At 43.1% G+C, this 19,565-nt stretch overlaps 1 protein-coding gene across 7 annotated transcripts in view; it reads right to left on the reverse strand.

Annotated features, from left to right (window-relative positions):
* The window catches only part of GRID1 (glutamate ionotropic receptor delta type subunit 1), a 763,397-nt gene that overhangs the window by 141,116 nt on the left and 602,716 nt on the right, over positions 1–19,565 (reverse strand). For all 7 annotated transcript variants that reach the window (XM_087702059.1, XM_087702060.1, XM_087702058.1 and 4 more), the window contains exon 5: positions 4,819–4,872. In XM_087702059.1, the coding sequence (XP_087558185.1) occupies positions 4,819–4,872 (54 nt within the window). The remainder of the gene's footprint in view (positions 1–4,818; positions 4,873–19,565) is intronic.

The following is a 19,565-nucleotide window of genomic DNA, read 5'->3' on the forward strand; positions in this document are numbered from 1 at the left end:
TCTGAACTGCCTTTACCAAAGTAACAGAATAATAAGAGTTGGAAGGGACCTTGGAGGTCTTCTAGTCCAACCCCCTATTCAAGCAGGATGTACGATTCTGAAGAAATGACTGTCCTGTTCTTTCTTGAAACTTCTAGCAATGGAGCACCCACAATTTCTGAAGACAAGCCATTCCAATGTTTAATTGTTCTCACTTTCAGGAAATTTCTCCTTAATTCTAGGTTGGATCTCTCATTGATCAGTTTCCATCCATTGCTTCTTGTCTAGCCTCCTGGTGCTTTGGAGAATAGAATCTCTGTGACCAGCGTTCCCTCTAAGCTGCGCGCATGAGCGGCCGCGCAGGTAACAAAGAAACACCATGCACAAGTTTCAAAGTGCAGCGCAGTGTTTTTTAATGTCTTTAAATGTGACTGGAAATATCCCCCTTCCTTCCTTTCTGAATTCTGATTTCTGATTGGTGAAATCAAGGAAAACTCTGCCCGGAGACTGATGACGCTGCAGAAGGGAGAATTCCCATTGGTCCCCCACGTGTCCACTCAATTCCCTACCCAACTGTGCATGCACATGTCTCTCTCTCACACACACACACACACACACACACACACACACACACACACACACACACACGCATGGACTTCCTCTCCCCAAAGACGTTCCTGAAGCCTGGGGGGGGGCAGAAATGGCCTCCCCGGCCTCCTAGATGCCCTCTGGAAGTCAGAGACTGATCATTTCCGAACTTGTAGTTGGCCCTTTGGGGGCGTTTCTTGCCCTCTGCAGCCCCCAGGGACTTCCCTGAAGCCACGTCCGGCTTGTCCGGGAGGCCGTTGGTGCTTCCGGAGATGGTGGTGGTGAGTCTCGGGGCTCCCGGGCGGCCTATGTGCGCAGGGCGCTGGGCTGGTTCCAGTTGCAAAATGTCAGAAATCTCCCCGTTCTGCAAGGCGGCTGCCAAAGGGAAGGGAGGGTTAGGGCGCTTCTCCCAACAGCCCAGGGCCGGCTCCTCTTCCTTCCTCGGCGGTTGGGAGACCGCTGCGCCCCTTTCAGTCTCCCTGGGAGCCGCCAGGGTTGCTGCGGCTGGAGACGAGCGCTGCTGGGGAGAAGTCAGCGGGAGGGGGAGGAGAAGGGAAACTTCTGCTCGGGAAGCCTTTTCCCTCCTCTCCCCCGGATCTCTCCCTGGCAGCGCTCGCCCCGCGTGGCAGCAAAGGGTCCGTGTGTCACGGGGGCTGCCTGGCACCGATCAGCTGAGAGGCTGGCAAAGAAGCGGCTCTCGGAGGAAGAAGGCAGGGATGCTGGCTGGCATTCGCTTCCCTTCCTGTTCGCCGCCGCCTGCAGCCCTGGCCCCGCCTACACTGTAGGCTCTCCAGCTTGGGGGGGGAGGGGTTGGACTAGATGACCTCCAGGGTCTCTTCCAACTCTGATTCACTTAACAACCATGTTACTAATTTAGAAACTGCCGCAATTCACTTAACAACCACATTACTAATTTGAAAACTGCAGCAATTCACTTAACAACCGTGTTACTAATTTAAAAACTGCAGTGATTCACTTAACAACCCTGTTACTAATTTAAAAACTAGTGATTCACTTAACAACCGTGTTACTAATTTATAAATTAATGATTCACTTAACAAGCATGTTACTAATTTAAAAACTGCAATGATTCACTTAACAACCGTGTTTCTACTTTAAAAAGTGCAGTGATTCACTTAACAACCACATTACTAATTTAAAAACTGCAGCAATTCAGTTAACAACCATGTTACTAATTTAAGAACTAGTGATTCACTTAATAACCATATTACTAATTTAAAAACTTCAATGATTCACTTAACAACAGCATTACTAATTTAAAAACTGCAGCAATTCAGTTAACAACCATGTTAATAATTTAAAAACTGCAGCGATACACTTAACAACCGTGTTACTAATTTAAAAACTGCAGTGATTCACTTAACAACTGCATTACTAATTTAAAAACTGCAGCAATTCACTTAACAACCATGTTGCTAATGGAAGCGGAAGCGCAACAGCCAATGTTGGGGAAGGGGAAGGGGTGGCGCTCCCCTGTTCTCACCACCGCCACCCCTTCGCCCCTGGTAACAGCGACCGTTGTGCTGCTGCTTCCAGACGGGACGCTGGAGGAGCTGCTGGCGGGCAGGTGAGATCCCCGCCTAAAGATGCCACCGAGGGCCTGGCAGAATATATCCCGCCGGAAGCAGCAGCGCTCTGGACCACGGATCCCCATGCGAGCTGCCGGCTAGAGCTGTTCAAGAAGCCCGCTTGGGTGGGGAGGGTGGGCAGCCCTTGCCCGTCCTGGCCACCGCCGTCCCCTCGTCCCGGGCGGCTGTCACAGCACCCCCTCTAGCTGGTGTGGGGGTGGCTTCAGGCTGTTCCTGCCCTTCCCCTTTTGGCTGCCGCTGCTTTTCTGCGGTGCCCAAGCTGGCCCAGCCCTGACTCGCTGCCCTAAACTCAGGGAGACCCTCTGCAGTCCCTCTCGTCTGGCTGGGATGCCAGCGAGAGTGTGTTGGGCTGAAGGAAGGAGGGATACTCTCTCTCTCTCTCTCTCTCTCTCCCTCCCTCCCTCCCTCCCTCCCTCCCTCCCTCTCCCCTCTCTCTCTCTCTCTCTCTCTCTCTCTCTCTAGAAACATATATCATGTTTGCAATAATTTACCTTCTTTTCTAAATAGGCACAGTTCCCTTACCGGAACCCTCGCTCACTCAAACCCACACACACACACACATACACACTCATGCACAAAACCATTTTTCTCCATTCCAATTCAGATCCTATAAATCAATTGCTCTGTGAAACATCTGTGAAAAAAATTCAGGTGCTCAGACATGAAAATGTGCCACTCAAACACTATACTTTTCTGCACACAGTGAAAAAAAATTAGAGGGAACATTGTCTGTGACAGACCCTCAAATTTGGAACACCACGTCACCCCTAGTCCTTCTTTTCATTATATTAGACATATTCAGTTCTTGCAATCGTTCTTCATATGTCTTAGCCTCAGTCCCCTAATGAGCTTTGTTGCTTTTCTCTACACTCTTTTTACAGTCTCAATATCTCTTTGTATGACGTTGATCAAAACTGGATACACTATTCCAGGTGTGGTGTTACCAAGGCATTATAAAGTGGTATTTGCTTCAACAGAAATGTTGAAGTGGTTGGAGAAAGGGAAAAGACACCACAAACAGCAGGACGAATAGAAACAAATCAAAGTGGAAGCTGCCACATTCTAGCAAAACATACCACCCCGTAATGAGAAGGGCTCTTTTGATCCAACTTCTCAAAATTTGGATGGCTGCCCAGCAGTTCCCATTCTGAATGAAAACTCAAAGAACCAGCTTTGGAAGGAGCGATTTTGGGAAAGCAGTGTAGATGTTTGAAAAAAATAACAGTTTCTGAATTGATGGCCCGTCACCTCCCCACCAGGATGAAGGTTTATTACAAGATACTGGGAGCTGAAGTTTGTTTTGCGAAAAAGATGAAGACAAAGAACAGGCTATGATTCATTTTTTTGTTGGGAGATGTTCATAATAATTAAAGAAAGTTTATCTTATTAAATGAGCTTTCATGCCACTGCAATTAAAAAGGCTAAGCTAAGCAGATTGTTAAAGTAGCAATTAATACATTATACACTATTTGATGTCATAGTAATAATATCCAAGAGGAGAACACAATCATAACAGCTTCCTTGCAATCTATACATTAATAAATTCATATTCCATATCGATCCTTGAATGCCTGGTCAAATAGAATAAGAGAATAACAGAATTGGAAGGAACAAGAAGGTCATCACCCTTATTTCTGGAAAATCAGTTCTACTAAAGGGGAACTCTGACAATGCTCATTTCAACTTCCATGATATTGTACCTCAGATAGGTGGGAGCCAGTGGTGGGATTCAGCCAGTTCACACCTGTAGTTGGAAGGACCCACTGACCCCACCCACTCCACCATGCCCACCCCACCACGCCCCTCCCAGAAGTCTCCATGCAGCCCATTTTGGATGCCAGGTAAGTGCAGGGGCCACGCGGAGGGGTCTGGGAGGTCAAAAGTTGGGCTTTCCAGAAGTCCAAATCCAGGCCTGTTTCTGGCTTCTGGAGGGCCTCCGGAGCCTGGGGAAGGTCGCTTTCTCCTTCCTGGAGGCTCAGAGAAAGCCTCCGGAGTCTGGGGAGGGTGAAAATGCTTCCCCCTCACCATGGTGCAGGAGGCCAAGTAGGTCATGCCCACCATGGCCACACCCATGGGTGTACTGGTGCCTGCTGTGAGCACCAGGTACCGTTCCAGCCCAGTGCTCTGGAGGGCCCACCTGCCTGCCTGCTCTCCTTACCGCTATTTGAGACAATTGGGGGGGGGGGGTTTCACACATGTGCATGGAGCATACGGTACCTGCGCGTTGCTCCGCCAAGCAGCTGGAGCATCGCAGGCATTAAGTATGCATGCGCACACTGCGCACACTCACATGGTAGACACCAGGCCCCGTTGCAGCATAATGGTTGCAACAGGATCTGGAACTCATCACTGCACTGGTGCGACCTCTTCATACAGTTTCTCCACCAGCCAGATCCAGATAGGACATTCGGCCTCCAATGACATACATGGGAGATTCATAGGAAGTGGTGGTTCTACCTCACCCACTGAGAGCTCAAAATGGATATGCTACGATTTGGAGAAGTGGGTGAAGAACTGAGATCACTATGGAAAGCATCAATAGTTTGCTGCCAGAAAAACTGAAGAAACACTTGGCCGGAAACAATTAGATGGATGGAGAAAAGAAACCATGGAAGATGCCATCGATGCATAATGTTCTTACCTCATTTACGTAGACCCAGTGACTATCTTTAGAAGCCAGATTAGTTTCCACAGCCTGGAGAGGGAGAAAAGATAGGAGGAGAAAAACAAGTGAATAAATAATTCAAATAGAATGCTGTAGATCTGCAAAAATCACACATACTCTAGGCTATAATATGCTTAGAATAGTTTATTTCTAGCAGATATAATAGGTAAATTAGGAAATAGCTAAAGGATGTTACACAGGTCATAAAACTCTAGAGAACCAACAGGAATCTCAGTTTAGAAGAAAAGACATAAGACCCTGTTTTTATTCGTAGCACAATCTTCTCACACTCACTTTATTATTATTTTTTAAGAGCGACTTTTTTAATGGATCTGCCAAAATAGCCAAGAAGATTATTATACCACCAGGCTTGAAATATTGGGCTTGTAGAACCTAGAATTACGCTGATTAAGGTCTGACCTAAACGTAGTACACTAAATTGTCTGGTACAACATCCTACCTGTCAATGACTACTTCAGTTTCAACCGCAATGATACATGAGCAAACAATAGATAGAAACTCAAGGTAAACCGCTCCAAACGCGATTGCAGAAAATACAACTACAGCAACAGAGTGGTCAGTGCCTGGAATGCTCTACCTGACTCTGTTGTTACATCCTCAAATCCCCATAACTTTAACCTTGGACTGTCTACCATGGACCTCACCCCATTCTTAAGAGATCTGTAAGGGCGCGTGCATAAGTGCACCAGCGTGGCTACCATTCCTGCCCTATTGTCCCCATTTATTCGTACCCATTTCCTGTGTTCATGTCCATGTTTATACTTAGACCTGTTATCTCGTACATATTTGACAAACTAAAGAAATAAATAAAATCAACCTTTTTCGAATGGAGTCAATGCCAGAGAGTGGGGCTTTGGCTTCCGCAGGTGAAATTCTGCTACCGCGTTAGTTCAAACACTAAAAAGATCCCATTCTCTAAGCATTATGCAAGCCCACACCTAATGCAGGAATTAATCAACGCTTCAGCAAGGAGCTGACACTTTTACACCCTTTTATGTACCTAAAGTGAAGTGCTAATCAGAGAATTTATCCAGCATGTTGCACAAATTGTAGAGTAGCTGCCTTCCTAGGACCGGTAGCAATTCCCCGGAGCTCATCTAACTATATTCCAAGACATCCAAGCAGATTTTGAGCAATTTATCTCCAGAACTCTGACAAGACATCCATTAAAGCAGATAAAGTTGCCCCAAAGAGACTTGGCTAAGGAAAGAGAATGGAGTAGGGGTGGATGTGGAACAAAATATATCTTATTTCCAGTTAGGGAGAGACAGATCATTTTCTTCCTTGTATTACTTCACATCATTTTATTCCCCATAATCCCATTGAATGCTTTGCTACTGAAAAGAAGTATACACAATACACTTTACATTGCTTTGCGTTTTCTCCTACATGTGCAGCATATTTAAAAATATAATATAAAAATATAATATAAAAATATAAGAAACAATTATTTCTTTTCTAACACCTTTTCTTTCAACCTATGAATTTTTGTATGCCTTGTTTTTCCATCCTGGAGTGTTTTTCACAGAGAACCCAAAGATTATCTGTAGGCAGTCTGGGAATTAAAGTTTAGTGTTCAATATGCACAACAAGTAGATTTCTCCAGCTTTCCCCTTGCTAAACTTTTATCTGACTGCTCCGTTGTTTCTTGCTCTGTTCCATTTCTCTGGCTTTGTTCTTTATTTGGCAGTTCAGGATCTCTTGCTACTATTGTTCAGTTGAAGACTTCCTACACACCGTAGGAAGTTAGTACCCACCCCTCTCCTAGAAAAATGAAATATTTTAGGAAATATGAAAAGACTCAGCGCAACCCCCCCCCACCTTTGTCAATGGGCCTTTAAGGACTAAGCCAGTCTATTCTACATAATAAAGATCTACCTCCTTCAGGCAGAGTCATAATAGGAATCCCAAAGCCCTTTCATTACATTATCACCCAGCAAGGCTCAACCAAGGTTGGGACTCAGGACAGAGTTGTCCCTGCATGGCCCCATGGGAGGATGACAACCAATCTGAATACAAGCTCAAATTCAAAATCCCAGAGAGGGCATAAAACCCAGGCACTCTCAGCATCTCTTCCCTTTTTTGCCCAGGACCTCAAACCATGTGGTTCTGTCCACCGTCAATAAACCTTCTTTCCAAGCAACTTCCATGAATCCAGTGTCTTTTTCCCCATTGGGAACTGAACCCAGAAGGAAATTTCTTCCAACAACACAATGACAAAGGACAGTTTCACCTCCTTATAGCAAGGAAACATTTTGAATTTCCAACTCATGGTGGTTTGTTTTCCTTCTTCAAATCTTCCAAAGCCAGAATAGCCCTACTACTTCAAACCCAAGGCAGCCCTGAACATGCGGAAAAACAAGAAATTGTGCATATAGGCAGCCCCTGATTTACAACCATTCATTTAGCCACTGTTCGAAGTTACAACAGCACTGGAAAAAAGTGACTTTTGACTGGTCCTCTCATTTACAATCATTGCAACAAGTCATCACAATTCAGGCTGATGACAGTGGACGTGTATTTATGATGATTGTATCCCTGGATCATGTGATCACTATTTGAGACATTCCCAGTCTAAAAAGCAAAGTTAATGGGGAAACCAGATTTGCTTAACAACTTAAGTATGAGTCACTTAACAATTGCAGTTCAATGCTTAACAACTCTGGCAGAAAAGGTTTGCAGGTACAACTTGGTTAGCAATGGAAATTCCGGTCCCAATTGGTCATGCTTGTTTCAAATGTAATGTCAACTCACAAAGGCCTGCTCTCAATTTGCCATAGGCAAGGGGTGGGAGAAACTGATGGAGCAGCATGGCAGCCACAACTAGAAGCACATTCCATGCATATCTTTCTCAAGGTTGTCTCCCAGGTTACCTGCAACAGCCAGAGGGGCGTGATCTCTACAGCCCACGAAAGTGCTCCGTTGGAGAATGTGATTTATGACACACACTGAGGGTGGGGGGAGAACAGGGTCATACTTGGGCCTTAAATTACATGGGGCCAGAGCTGGCTTCATTTGGGTACATGCTCCTAATAAATAACTGGATTTCTTTTGAAGCTTGGCTCAAGGATCATGATTTAATTAAGGCATCCATTGGAATTCTGACGGAACCTCTTAGCTCAGTTTTCCACAGCCTGAAATGTGTTTAAATATAACTTTCAGAAGCCCTACCCAGCGTGTCCAATTTCTAATACAAAACTCTTGGGAGGGAAACAGATTAAGAAAAGATGATCCAAGAACTTATCTTGCCCCACATTATCCGAATAACTTGCGAGGTTTTTTTTTAAAACAAAAATATTTTGGAGTGTATAAAAAATCGCTCAGTCACCCATATGCTTTGTGTACACAATCATTTTTCATAAAATCTCCCAAGGCTCTCTTCTTCACACTGGACTAATGGCCTGCAACATTTCCATCAAAGAAGCAAAACTTTGAGACAGATTGCACATCAGAGGGTGCATACTTTTCAGCTTTTATTTACTTCCCCTTAAAAATCACTCAAACACCACATTTCTGCAGATTTAGTGGAAAAAGAAACATAAAACAAATGGACAGCTGATTTCCCCCTTTGTTGTACCAGCAAGCAGACTGTTCTCTTATTTTTCTTGAGATGAAAGAGCTCATTAATTGTACTCCATTAATACAATTGCCTAAAAAAAATCTGTTCTTGAAAGTCAGGGGAGTATCTGGAACAGAACGCGATGAAATGTTGAGACACATTTGAGGACAATAAAAAGATAAGATCCCCTTGAGTTGAGCTTAACCCTGGTGACTCCATAGACACAATTATGCAACAACATGGAAGTGCTTTGTCATGGCTTTTCCCTGCATTTGTAAAAACATACTCACTCCCTTAAGTTTTTCTTAAGATCTCCCACTCAAGAGATCTAACTCTATCCATTTTGAAATCAACAAAGGACTGATGGAGGCTGCCACCTGGTGTGGTCACACATTACTCGAATCAGAGGTCTTTGGCTTATGTTGACTTAGAAGGTGAGTAAATACATGACATATGTGACAAAGAGTTATGTTGCCGTAGTCCTTCTTCTCTAATAAGTAAAACAATGAAGCCCCAAGAAGATCTTCTGAGAATTTTGTGGCCTCTTCCTTTACATGAGTTCAAGACTTCTGTAATATGTAATATGATAAAGTAAAGTAGTATTATTGTACATATATACTGTCTTGCCTAATTTTTTTCTTTTTGTTTAACAAAGATATGTTATGTATATTAAAATGGAATTATAAATACCATCAACACAAAATGGAGCTTGCTCAGAAGCTGAAATACACCAAGTGAATGAGAGGAAGAGTGGGAAGCAGAGGAGAGAAGAAAGATAGGAAGAGAGGGATAGGAGAGAGCGCATGGGGGGGGGGGAAGATGAGGAGTATAAGGAGGAGTGGAAAGGGGAGAGAGGAGAAGGAGAAAGGAAGGGGAAGTAGAGTAGAAAAGAATGATGGAGGGAAGAAAGGAGGTAGGGAGTGGGAGGAGAGAAGCAGAAGAAAGTGTTGGATAAGGTATAAATATGGTGTCTGGAGAGCAGAAGAGCCAATAATTGGTTTTTATTTTTATTTTTTCGGTAGTTGATGGCAAGATGAATTGATGTAATTACTTAATAATACAACATGATATTGGCTATGTAATAGTATACATGTGATTATATGTTATGAAAATGGAAAATAAAAAGTTTTTTATGGAAAAAAGACTTCTGTTTGAGGTTTTGGTGTAAGAGATGGTATAAGAATTATCTTAAAGCAATGACAATGACTGTCATATTCCTAAAAGCGATACTGCCATTTAATTGGGAGAAAAGGGGGGGGGGCTTGGATTCAATTCATTAGTATTGCCTGTGACAACTGGTATTTTATAACTTGTAACCTAGTGTCGAAGTGCCCTGAGATCTTCTCACGTCTTAGGGAATGTATAGGAGGGATGGCCATGTGGATTGTTTCACTTTGATAGCCAATGGAAGATAGCCATGGGAATATATGCTTATTCTGCTTCTCAGGGCAGCTGGTAAAGTAACATCTTCACACTTGTGGATTGGCTAAATCTGCATCTGGCTAAAGTGAGGGGCTCTCAGTGGTGGGTTGCAGGCGATACGCCCCATTACGGGCGTACCGGTGCCTGCCGGGAGCACCAGGTACCGTTCTGGTATGGTGCTCTGGAGGACCCACCTGCCTGCCCGAGCTCCTTACCTGTATTTGAGCTCTTCGGCTCTTATGTGCACGGAGTGTATGGCACCGGCGTAACGCTCTGCCGGACAGCTGGAGCATCGCAGAGGTAGAGACGCATTCGTGCGCTGTGCGTGCATGCTGCGCACATGCATGTGGGGGATGCTGGTCCCCGTTGCACCGTACCAGTTGCAACAGGATCCGGAACCCACCACTGGGGAGTCTGCTTTAATTCTACTTGTCTTGCCTGAGGGTATTCAGATGCTGCTTTGAATCCATTGCTGTCACTTCTGCTAAATAAAAGGTTCCTTTTGAAATCTTTTGTTTCAAGAGTCTTCACTTTCTTAAGTTAGGAGGAGAGGAAATCCTTACAATGACCTTTTTGATGTTCACACTTGATCTAAATCACAATTCTCAGTTTTCTTGTGTACTTATTAGTTTTTGTAATATGTCCCACTCCAGTAGTTTTTAGTTCTTAGTTTAAGTTATCTGAAGGATCGAGGAAGTTGATTAAAAATTAGAGAATGTTCACGGAGACTTTTTACAGTAGTAGTTCTGCAGAAAACATTTATTACCGGACAATAAACTAATTTGACCACTGCTTAATCTCATTCTTAAGTATAACATGAGTTCAGGGCAGGTGAAAATAGCATTGATAATGCTGCAGAATATAAAATAAAGGGGAATTCTTGATGTGAAACATGTTAATTTAAATTTTCAGAGAATTGAAAAGAGATCTGGTTTTAGTCTGAAGACTTTCACGCAACTTTCTGTACAAAGAAGAACACTTAGTGAAATAAAATGAATAAAATGAGGCCTGGCTGCCAAAACCTGGACCCCCCTTCACAAATTTAATAGCATGAATCTAACAGGTTCCATACACGCCTCCTGGACAAAAGCACAGGCTACAACTGGGCAGACTGGCTTCATTTAACAAGCACAAAGGGAATTTGTATAACTTCATTAAGATATAATTTAATGTCACACAGTTGAGGTTTTGCATTTAATGCAGTTTGCATAACACACCTACTAGCTCCCTCCCTCCCTTTATTTCCTCGCTGGCTTTATTGTATGGCAAATCTTGTAAAAGCAAAATCTCGTGCATGGACATCTTCCAAGCGTGTCAATAATATTTCATTTTACAAAGCTTTAATGTCACGTATTATTTATGTGCATGTTGCCTACCGAACAGCTACACAATACAGCGGCATTGACAAAAGTTAATTGCAGAACTGTCAGCGTGGAGCTATTCTTTACAGCGCCACATTTACCATTAACTAAATAACCTTCCATGAAAGGTATATTTTCGCTAGATTGGGAGGGAAACCAATGTCTCCAAATGCAAGAGCTGGCTGCAGCTTATATGCACATGGCATATGGCTTAATCAAGATTTCATTAAAGGTTTGGTACAATGAAGTAGATCTCTTCTCTCAGGTTGGCTCCACCTCATGTACACCTTAGCTAAATCATCCCAGAGGACACAAGGGGCCTTGGTGCTCTCTGAGCTTGGTTGATTTATTGCAGACATTTCATTACCCAACTAGGTAACCTGATCAGTGGTAGAAGGAAGCCTAGCACCAGTCCTTTCTAGCCATGATGAGGTTACCTAGTTGGAAGGTAGGTAGAAGAAAACATCCAAGCTCAGAGAGCACTAAGGGCATCACAGTTCAGTCCTGATTTACAAATAATCTCTTCTACCAGAGAATACAACCAACCGTTCTCAGAGGCTGCACATTGCAGTGTCTTAGATGCATCTAAATGTATCTATCATGGCAACTAGACCAACGTTTATGAAAACTGAGATGTTTCATTACTCATCCAAGTAACTTCCTCATCAAAATAAAAACTTTGCATAGTGAGAGAGTCATTGGAATGAAGATTGCAGAGGGTTTCTCCCCAAAATAAAAAGCAACATGTAAATGTAAGTGTCCTAGATAGTCATTGCTTGATCACATCTGTGAGGAACTTCACCTTCTATGGAAACAAAGCCAGATACCTGCTGGATTGGTAATACAAGTCCCCAACCCTTCAAACTGACCTTACCCCACAAAGCAACATTAATTCCTTCTGAGATACCTGGCTATTCCTGCAAAATATTTAATAGATGCAATAAAAGCTCTACAGACTTGCAAATCTAAGCAGGCCAGTCTTCCCCCAGGACAGCTGGAAAAGATTGTTTTTCCCAAGCAGGAATATTGGCTTGGAAGAATTGCAAAACTCCTCGCCAACCTCAACTATGCAAATTATCATATATTATTAATAGTCCGGCCAGGAGATGCCAATCAAAAAGAATATTGATTGAGATTGTCTGTTATTATCTACATATATTAAAACGTGTGTGTGTGTGTGTGTGTGTGTGTGTGTGTGTGTTCCAGAAGAACTCTGGAATGCCTCAAGCAATTTCAACCAAACGGTACACAGATGACTTACCCTCTGGAAACTAATATTAATATCCCTCGGGGTGTGTGTTCTGTTAAGATGCAGCCTGTTGTGCCTTAAAATGGCTTCTACTGTATTGCCTTTAAATGGTGCCTACTGTACAGCGCAGTGGAGTTGCCATGGTAACGACTTCACAGTACTCTACAAGTACTCCTCTGGTAAGGGGGAAAATCCAACATTAGAAATTACGTTTGGTATGGACATTTTCCCCCTATAAATAAATACTTGGGCAACACCGGGTTATCAGATAGTATGTGCTATTTAAAGAACATGCTTTTAGGGAAGTACTTATTTATTGAAATAAGAACCTGGGGCTTTTCTGATAATTGATAATTAAGCTCATTATTTTGTTGATGACAGAAATGTTGTTCCAATTATCTCCTATGGTGATTTTATGATGATTTTGAAAATACCCTCTGGTCATGTTCTTTAAATTAATTGGACGACAGCTAGCCATCAGTATAAATTACTACTCCACTTATTTTTATGGCTTTGGGTTTTGTTACGAGTTCCCATGGCTGTACAGCTTAGAAGGATCAGGATGGTTTTGTTCCACCTACAAAACTAAAACTAGTTCCTAGTTCATGCATAGTTGTGGCTTCCAGAACTGGGCTGCAGCCCCTTTGGTGGGGATGAAATCTCTCTGAAAGAACAGCCCACAAAGAGGAGCCTTCCCAATTGTCTTTGGATTCTAGGGTGGTACCAGTAACAAACAAGTATGTTTGCACAGTTATGTCCAACAGCAAAATCTGATCATTCTGTTGTGGCCCACCAGCAGCCAGCTGGCAGCAGATTCAGACAGTGAGGATGTTGGGGAGGAACATGGGCCAGTCCTGGAGTCTGGGGAAGGCTCTGATGAAGGCTCTGTGTCAGAGGCAGAGAGAGGGATAGAGCCATACGACAGTTATTAGCTGCCTTCGGAGTCAGACATCAGTGAGGCAGATGAACAGCTGGAGCCTGTTCCCAGTATGCACATGCACAGAGTTGCCAAACAAAGAGAGCAGCTAAAGAACAGGGGTCGACTTGGAAGTAAGGCCACAGGTGGATGATGAATGACCTCTCCCAGAGGAAATAAAAGAGGAGAGAAAGGGAGTGGAGTTTGCAGGAGATAATTAGTTCACTTAATTGGTTCGTGACTCTCCGAGGCTCCTTGCCAAGTTTTGCAGATATTGCCCTGGCAGCTCTCCAAGCCAGATAAGGTCTGTGACTGTAAATCCTCCCTTGAAAGACTTTGCTGGATGTGATTGAGCAGAATTCAAAGTAAATTAATAAAACAGTTTTTTGTCGGGACAAGGAGTTTGCTTCATGCTCTTGGGAAGCCTCGGTCAGAACACATTCCTTCTAGTAGAAGAATTAATTCTGGCCTTGAGAAGTCAGCAAATAGTGGCTCAGTCTTTGGAAGATAGACATTGTAATGAAGTCATTGGGGTTGATTACTTGTGCAAGAGCCTAGCTCAACATCAACCAGTCCTGACGTTTAAGATGAGCAGAAGAAGACGTTTTAGAGCTGTGCTCACTTTCCTGGCTCCTTTGAACACATTGGAAAATCTTCTCTTGGGAGATCTCAAGTTATGAACAGGTTTTCCTTGGCTCTCAGCTACCACTGCTTCAGAGGTGATATTCAGCTAGTTCAGCCAAACTGGTAGTGGAAATCGCGGTGGGCCCATTTCTCTCGCCCCGGCTCTATACCATTAGGCACGTTTTCAAGTCAAAGTGTATATGCGGAAGGCCGAGGGCATGTGTGGACCAGAGGTGGGATTCAGCAGGTTCTGACCAATTCTGGAGCACCGGTAGCAGTCATTTTGAGTAGTTCAGGGAACCAGTAAATGCCACCTCTGACTGGCCCCACACCCATCTATTCTCTGCCTCCCAAGTCTCAGCTAATCAGGAGGGAATGGAGATTTTGTAGTATCCTTCCCCTGGAGTGGGGAGGGAATGGAGATTTTGCAGTGTCCTTCCCCTGGAGTGGGGAGGGAATGGAGATTTTGTAGTATCCTTCCCCTGAAGTGGGGAGGGAATGGAGATTTTACCATATCCTTCCCCTGGAGTGGGGAGGGAATTGAAATTTTGCAGTATCCTTCCCCTGTCATGCCCAACAAGCCACGCCCACAGAACTGGTAGTAAAACAATTTGAATCCCACTACTGATATGGACGCACGCTCACATTTGCGAACCGATAGGGAAAGTAAGTGAATACTACCCCTGCACTGCTTCTGCTTTTAAAAAAGGAATCAAGGTCTTCCAATTAGACAGCATTTTCATTTCAAATTGGTTAATAAGGCATTATTGACCTATTTTTGTCAGCTTGTTTGTGTGGGTTTTTTCTTCTTCATTATTTTCTGTCTTGAGTGCATTCTGGGAAAAAGCAGTGAATATAATTGAATAATTCAATTTGAATGATAATGGGAAAGAACCAGACAATCCTGAACATTTTAAAATGGTATGAACCAGTTTGAGGCAGTTCTCTTTGTAAGTGGATAAAAACATTCCTCCCCAAAAAAGAAGCCATTTTGAAAAGAAACTTATTTTCAAGGCAATCAATGGGTATTCAGTTCTAACAGTATAGTATTGTCCATATTCACTGGAGCCTTACTCTGACTGACAAAAAAGAAAAAAAAAGTATCCATAATTTATCCAACAGCAGCAGAAAATGAGTTCTAATTTTTTATACTGTATATAAAAAGTAATTGTTAGATCGGCTAATGGAAAGGCACACAAGGCTAAAGTCAACAACAGCTATGTATTATAACACAACAAGTAAGAACAATCCAGCGAAGGTTGAGTCTGACAGCAGCCCTTTTATAGGGAGCTGTCAGACCCTTCGACCAATGAGATTAAACCTCTGTTCCCGCCGGAACAGAGGACCTTGGTGGAAACCACTATAACTGAAGCTAGTATCTAACAGTAATATTTCTGCTCTGTGGGAAAATTATTATTCATATAAAAAATCATTTTCAAAGCAGTAAATTCTAATGATAAATGAATAGAATATATTACGGTCACAGGCCAGAGTTCAAAATAAAAAAATATTAAAAATAAATAACGATAAAAGCACAAAACAGGATAAGAATGATATAATTGGTGGTAGATTCATCACTGGGCACTCAGATTATGTTCAATTTTCAGGCAGGAGAACAAAATGTAGCTGTGTACAGCAGTGGTGGGTTCCAGACCTTGTCGCAACCGGTACTCTGCGCATGGGGCCTAGCATCCTAATCAGGCACGTGGGTTGCACACACATGTGCATGCCACCACCCTGCGTCACCCAGATGCTTGGTGGAGGTCGTGCAGGCACTGCACACTGTGTGCACATGCGCAATTGGCCAGTTGCATTATAAACAGCTATGGAACGTGGGTGGGTGGGTGGGCCAAACGAGCCACCATACTGGTACGGTGGCCGCTCCTCCCAGCTACTACTGTTATGGCTGTACTGGGCCATACTGCCTGGAACCCACCACTGGTGTATAGGGAAAGTAAGTCATGGTGATGTGATCATGGCAACTACATCAAAAAGATCAGAATGATCAGATGTTTCCATAGTAATAAGACTATTGGGGTTAGGTAATAACTCTAACCATAACCCTAGGAACCTTATAGATTATATATGCAGTGCAATGGGATCTTTTTTAAAAAAAGTTTTTTATTTTTCCCATTCAAGTTCATTCACAAGTATACATTTTTATAATTGCTATTTAATATTTGTCTATTCATCATTAATCTCTATATTTATTTTTACACACACACACGCTCTCTCTCTCTATATCTATCTATCTATCTATCTATCTATCTATCTATCTATCTATCTATCTCTCTATCTCTATCTCTATCTCTATCTCTATCTCTATATCTATATCTATATATACATATTCTATCTATCTATCTATCTATCTATCTATCTATCTATCTATCTATCTATCTATATCTATATCTATATCTATATCTATCTATCTATCTATCTATCTATATCTATATCTATATCTATATCTATATCTATATCTATATCTATATCTATATCTATCTATCTATCTATCTATCTATCTATCTATCTATCTATCTATCTATCTATCTATCTATCTGTTGTATTTGTTCTGATAAATAAATCAGCACAAATACAACACAAATGTAACAAAGGCAACAGTAAAAATATTGGGTTTCTGTCTGGATGGTCTCTTGTGACGAGCCGATGGACAGAGAATGGAAGCAGTAAGCTTCCTATCTTATTTTGCAACAACCTTGTTCCTTCTATCTTCTCAACCTCCCTTCTCTGCCTTCTCTTCTTTCCTCTCATTCCTCCTTTCTTCTTCCCCTCTCTTTCCCCCTCCACCTCTCTTCTTCTCCTTCTTACCCTCTTTCCTACTCTTACTTTCCCTCCCTTACTTCCTCTGCTTTTCCCTTTCTTCCTTTCCCTCCTCATCCTCCCTCCTTTCCATTGTTCCCCTTGCTTATTTACTTTTTCTGACAGGTCTTGGGGTGGTGTTTCAGAAATCCCAACTTTATATTTTCATACAAATAATTTTCTCTATTACATTTTATTTCTAACATTAATTCCACTTATGTCATTTTTCCACTTGTTTACTTGCATTTTAATATTTTCGTGTTTCCCCTCCCTCTAATTTGATAATATGTTATCTGAGTTATTTATTTCATGTTTTGTTCTTTTTTTCTTTCTATTTATATCTTTTTTCAAGCCAATTGTAAAATCGCCCCCATGTCCTGTAGTACACTGATTCCTCTTTGTCCTTTATTCTCAGTGCCAACCTGTTTTTATGCCTATGATTGGACTAGAACTCACCATCTCTTGGTGACTGGCCCAGAGATACCCAGTCATCTTTCATGCCTAAGGCAGGACTAGAGCTCCCTATCTCCTGGTGATTGGCCCTGTTGTGACCCGCCAGTGGCCCGTGAAGCTGGCAGCAGAGTCGGACAGTGAAGAGGTTGAAGAGGAGCATGGGTCAGTCCTGGAGGCTGGGGAAGGCTCGGACGAGGGCACTGTGTTGGAGGCAGAGACAGGGCCGAGGCCATCTGGCAGTGATCAGGTGCCTATGGAGCTAGGCAGCAGTGAGGCAGAGGAACAGCTGGAGGTTGTTCCCATTGTGTGCATGCGCAGAGCTGCCAGAAGAAAAGAACAGCTCAGAAATCAGGGTCGACTTGGGACTAAAGTCATAGGTGGAAGGTGATTGGCCCCTCCCATAGGAAATAAAATAGGAGTGAAAGGGGAGTGGGCTTTTGCAGGGAACAATTTGTTCGTTCGGTTGTTAAGATTCATTTTAGGAGTGTGAATCTCAGAGACTGCCCAGTCTTTCCTTGCACAGCACCTCATTTGAAAAATATTTACATGGCAGCTTTCCAAGATAGTTAAGGTTTGTAGTCATAAATATTCCTTTGAAAGATTGTTTGCCAGGTCTTTGCTGAAGGTGAAGGAGAGGAATTCACATTTCTTTAATAAAAGGGGGTTTGTTGGGACCAGGACTCTGCCTCATGCTTTTTGGGGAAGCCTAGGCGAGAACAAGTCCAGAGTCACCCAGCCGGCCTTCATGCCTGAGGCAAAATTAGATCTCATCATCTCCTGCTTTCTACTGGATAAAACTAACAATAGTTAACCATGGCTGAGGCAGCCAGAGATAATCACCAGGTTTCAAAATAGTTCATTCAAGTAAGTGGAGGTGGTGGAAATTCTCCTGGAGTTAATAGTGCATTGACATTTGTCCTAGAAAAGCAGACATCTTGTTTTAATATCTCTGCCGCTTCAAGTTGCATCATCCCAGAACTCAGCAGGCAGATTGTCAGCCTCAGTGCCATTCCTTAATCTGTTTTTAAAAGATTAGAGTGTTTCTAAATGTTTAAGCCGAGAAGCACTAACACAGCAATCTTTTACCATTCTGATAAGGTCTTTATAACATAATCCTTTTTCTTTTTCTCTCTTTCTCAAGGGCTAGGAGAAAAGAAAGCCGTACTTCTGTTCAGCTTCTGTTCCAGATGATTAACGATTATTCTTGAATTGGAAACTAAGAATCAATGAGATTGTAATGCAATACTTCTGGAGAATACAATCTTTGCATATAGTGCACTGCTTATGACATCATTTTGCTAGCCCAGCACTGTGGAGATTACTCTAGATCTGTGATGGTGAACCTATGGCATTTCTGAGGGCATGCGAGGTGTTGCCCTGTCAGTTCCTGAACTTCCGGATTGCGTGTTGGGCTGTTTTTCACCCTCCCCAGGCTCCTAGAAAGCCTCTGGAGCCCATGGAGAGCAAAAAACAGACCTATCAGGCCCACCAGAAGTCAGAAAATTGCCCATTTCTGGCCTCCAGAGGACCTCTAGGGGCCAGAGGAGACTGTTTTCACCCTCCCCAAACTCCTAGAGAGCCTCTGGAGCCTGGGGAGGGCGAAAAACGAACCTACTGGGTCCACCGGGAATTCGGAAAACAGGCCGTTTCCAGTCTCCGGAGGGCCTCCAGGGGTGGGGCAGGGGAGGCCATTTTCGCCCTCCGCAGACTCCAAGAAAGCTGTGTGTACATGTGCGGGGCATTGGGAGAGGTTATACATGCATGCGCAGGGGGTATGGCACAGGGGGGCATTAAATTATGGGGGTGGGCATGCAAGTGTGTGTGATAACACGCACTCACATACTTTTGGCACACGAGGTGAAAAAGATTCACAATCACTGAACTAGATATTTCTACCTGCTCATTATTACCACATTATGTTCAGTCCAGGTGCTTGGTGGACAAAAAGGCTGAAATTCCACCCAACAAAATGGAGGAGAGGCAGTTCAAAGGCTGGCTACCTTCAATGTGATTTATAATTAAATCTGAATCATGTTGCCCTCCTCTGGGTGGAGAAGACCCCCAATCTGGTGTCTTCTTAGACTGAAAGCTCCTTCTTCAGGAGCAGGAGGAAGCCACAGCTAAGGAAAACTTCACTCAGCTCCATCTAGTGCACTAACTTTTATTGAAATAGCAGGTGTCACTTATTGTTACTTCTGGACTGAATTCTGCAATGCAATTTACCTGGGACAACCCTTGAAGAGGATCTGGAAGCTGCAGCTGGTCAAGAATCATTATTATGATGATTGATCAGACAGCCAG

The sequence above is a fragment of the Thamnophis sirtalis genome, unplaced genomic scaffold (assembly GCF_051295495.1).
Source record: "Thamnophis sirtalis isolate CommonGarterSnake01/CBP01778 unplaced genomic scaffold, rThaSir2_p1.2 scaffold_15, whole genome shotgun sequence".
NCBI classification, from domain to species: domain Eukaryota; kingdom Metazoa; phylum Chordata; class Lepidosauria; order Squamata; family Natricidae; genus Thamnophis; species Thamnophis sirtalis.